Source organism: Phragmites australis, chromosome 24 (assembly GCF_958298935.1).
Source record: "Phragmites australis chromosome 24, lpPhrAust1.1, whole genome shotgun sequence".
Taxonomy (NCBI): domain Eukaryota; kingdom Viridiplantae; phylum Streptophyta; class Magnoliopsida; order Poales; family Poaceae; genus Phragmites; species Phragmites australis.
Genome location: NC_084944.1, coordinates 18,706,240 through 18,708,540, shown reverse-complemented (window position 1 = coordinate 18,708,540; position 2,301 = coordinate 18,706,240). Strand labels below are relative to the sequence as shown.

Below are 2,301 nucleotides of genomic sequence, written 5' to 3'. Positions count from 1 at the left end.
ACATAGAATGCAACATTTCATCGAAATAAAAAATGCATAATGTAACTTATAATGTTTTCAAGTTTGGACTATGTGCTCGTGCAGTTGCATCCAACAATTCAATGTTCTAGTCCCTTGTCCATTTCCATGTCGCTGCACACAGGTTGCAGGCCTGCCTGCCTGCAGTAATCCTGCAAAACCGTGTGTCCAATATTATCTAATCATCAGTAGAAAGCACTGAAACCAGTCACTTGCTCCACCTTTGCTAAAGCACCTTGACGGAATATTCTTCTCCAAACTTTCCAACTCTCTCCTATTTAAGTGCCTCACTAGCTCACATCTTGCAGTTAAGTGGAACAGGCCATGGCTCTTGCTCTCCTAGTCACCGTACTCACGCTCTCGTGGAGCGCACCTGCAGCCTGGGGGGAGCTCCCCGTCGTTGAGCACGCGGTGGAGGCTGGCCGGTCGTTGCGCGTCCTCGTCGTCGGCGATTGGGGCCGGAAGGGGGCCTACAACCAGTCCAGGGTAGCTCAACAGGTTTGCTAGCTTCGTGTATTATTTTTGTCCATTACAAGTTCAGAACTTCATCTCGTAAGCAAATATTTCTCGACCAACTGTGGAAGGAACCTTTTTTCCCTGCTTATATGGACTCGTAAGCTGCTTATTTATATATGAGAGGTATACTTGCCTGAGTTCTATTTAAGCCACAAAATTTATGAAAGGCAGCCACAAAGCATCGGTTTTCTACTCTCGAAAGCGAAATCTGAGCAATTAATTCTCTGGGATCCAGATGGGAAAGGTCGCGGAGGAGATGAACATCCACTTCGTCGTGTCAACTGGAGACAACTTCTTAGACAACGGCCTGGCCAGCGTCGACGACAAGGCGTTCCATGAGTCATTTGTGGATGTCTACACGGCGAAGAGCCTGCAGAAGCCATGGTACCTTGGTAAGCTAATTAGCGCACTTAATTGTTTCCTGATATTATTAGTCAGTTAATTGCCATGTATTTACATGGTTTCTGGGCGCATACCTGTGTACCAAGTGAAGGCTCAACAGTATGTTTTTCTTTCAGTTCTAGGGAATCATGACTACAGGGGAGACGTGCTAGCACAACTTGACCCGGCTTTGCGCAACATCGACAGTCGATTTCTCTGCATGAGATCCTTCCTTGTCCATGCAGGTGGGAAGAAGGACCAAGCATTTGGGCAAACTGCACAAATTGTGATGAATTAGTGTATATATATAGTTAAAAAAGTGAAGTTATCAGGTAATGTCCAAATGCTCCACAACAAAGTCTGAGTTTTTTTTTCTTCAGGAATTACCGATTTCTTCTTCGTGGACACAACCCCGTTTCAGCTCAAGTACTGGACTGATCCTGGAGAAGACCACTACGATTGGAGGGGAGTCGCGCCAAGAGAAGCATACATCACAAACCTTCTCAAGGTGCATGCATGCATGTATTATCTCGATCAAATCTCAGTAGTGAAGCAAGTTTGTAGTCCAAAAACATGGCTGCATTACCGCGATGACTGGTGTTCAATTACCAAACTAGCTACCATTGGTCCCTTAGGATTTGGATGCTGCAATGAAGAGATCGAGAGCGAGATGGAAGGTGGCCGTGGGGCACCATACCATGAGGAGTGTGAGCGCCCATGGCGACACCCAGGAGCTCCTCCAGCTCCTTCTCCCTGTGTTCAAGGAGAACAGCGTCGACCTCTACATCAACGGGCATGATCACTGCTTGGAGCACATCAGCAGCAGGAATAGGTGAAATTCATCCGGTACCTTGTGGCATATACAGATAGATGATCGAGAAGAGAAAACAGCATCGCCTTACATTAATTTATTCTTTCTTCTGCTTGTGCAAAACCTTGTTGCAGTCCAATCCAGTACTTCACCAGCGGAGGCGGATCCAAGGCATGGAGAGGCGTCTTTCGACAAAACGATGACAAGCTTGAGTTCTTCTACGACGGCCAAGGGTTCTTGTCGCTCGAGATGGACGCGGATCAGTCTCACGCCGTCTTCTACGACGTCGATGGGCACGCGCTGCACAACTGGAGCCTGAGAAAAAGCACAGTCCTGCAGCAGGTGCAGCCCTCTGCTCTTGTTTCTCAAGAATGAGAAGCTGCACGTAAGTAACCCTACAGAATAACTTCGAGCTTGTAGCATTCTACTAGTATAAGTATCAAGTGTGTAACTTATGCTGATGAGTACACGAGACTGGCTGTAAATTAATTAGCGAATAAATAGGAGTTTTTTACACGCCAATATTATTATATATCAAGTTTTCTGCGGTACGTGGTGTCTGATGGTTTTGCTAA

General features: G+C 46.4%; 1 protein-coding gene across 1 annotated transcript; it reads left to right on the top strand.

Annotated features, from left to right (window-relative positions):
* Positions 1-342: 342 nt before the first annotated feature.
* On the top strand, positions 343-2,301 carry LOC133907514 (purple acid phosphatase 4-like). The gene is made up of 6 exons (XM_062349567.1): positions 343-516; positions 770-926; positions 1,053-1,160; positions 1,296-1,423; positions 1,551-1,747; positions 1,861-2,301. Exons 1-6 carry the CDS (start codon positions 343-345, stop codon positions 2,099-2,101), a joined length of 1,005 nt encoding a protein of 334 aa, XP_062205551.1. The 3' UTR covers positions 2,102-2,301.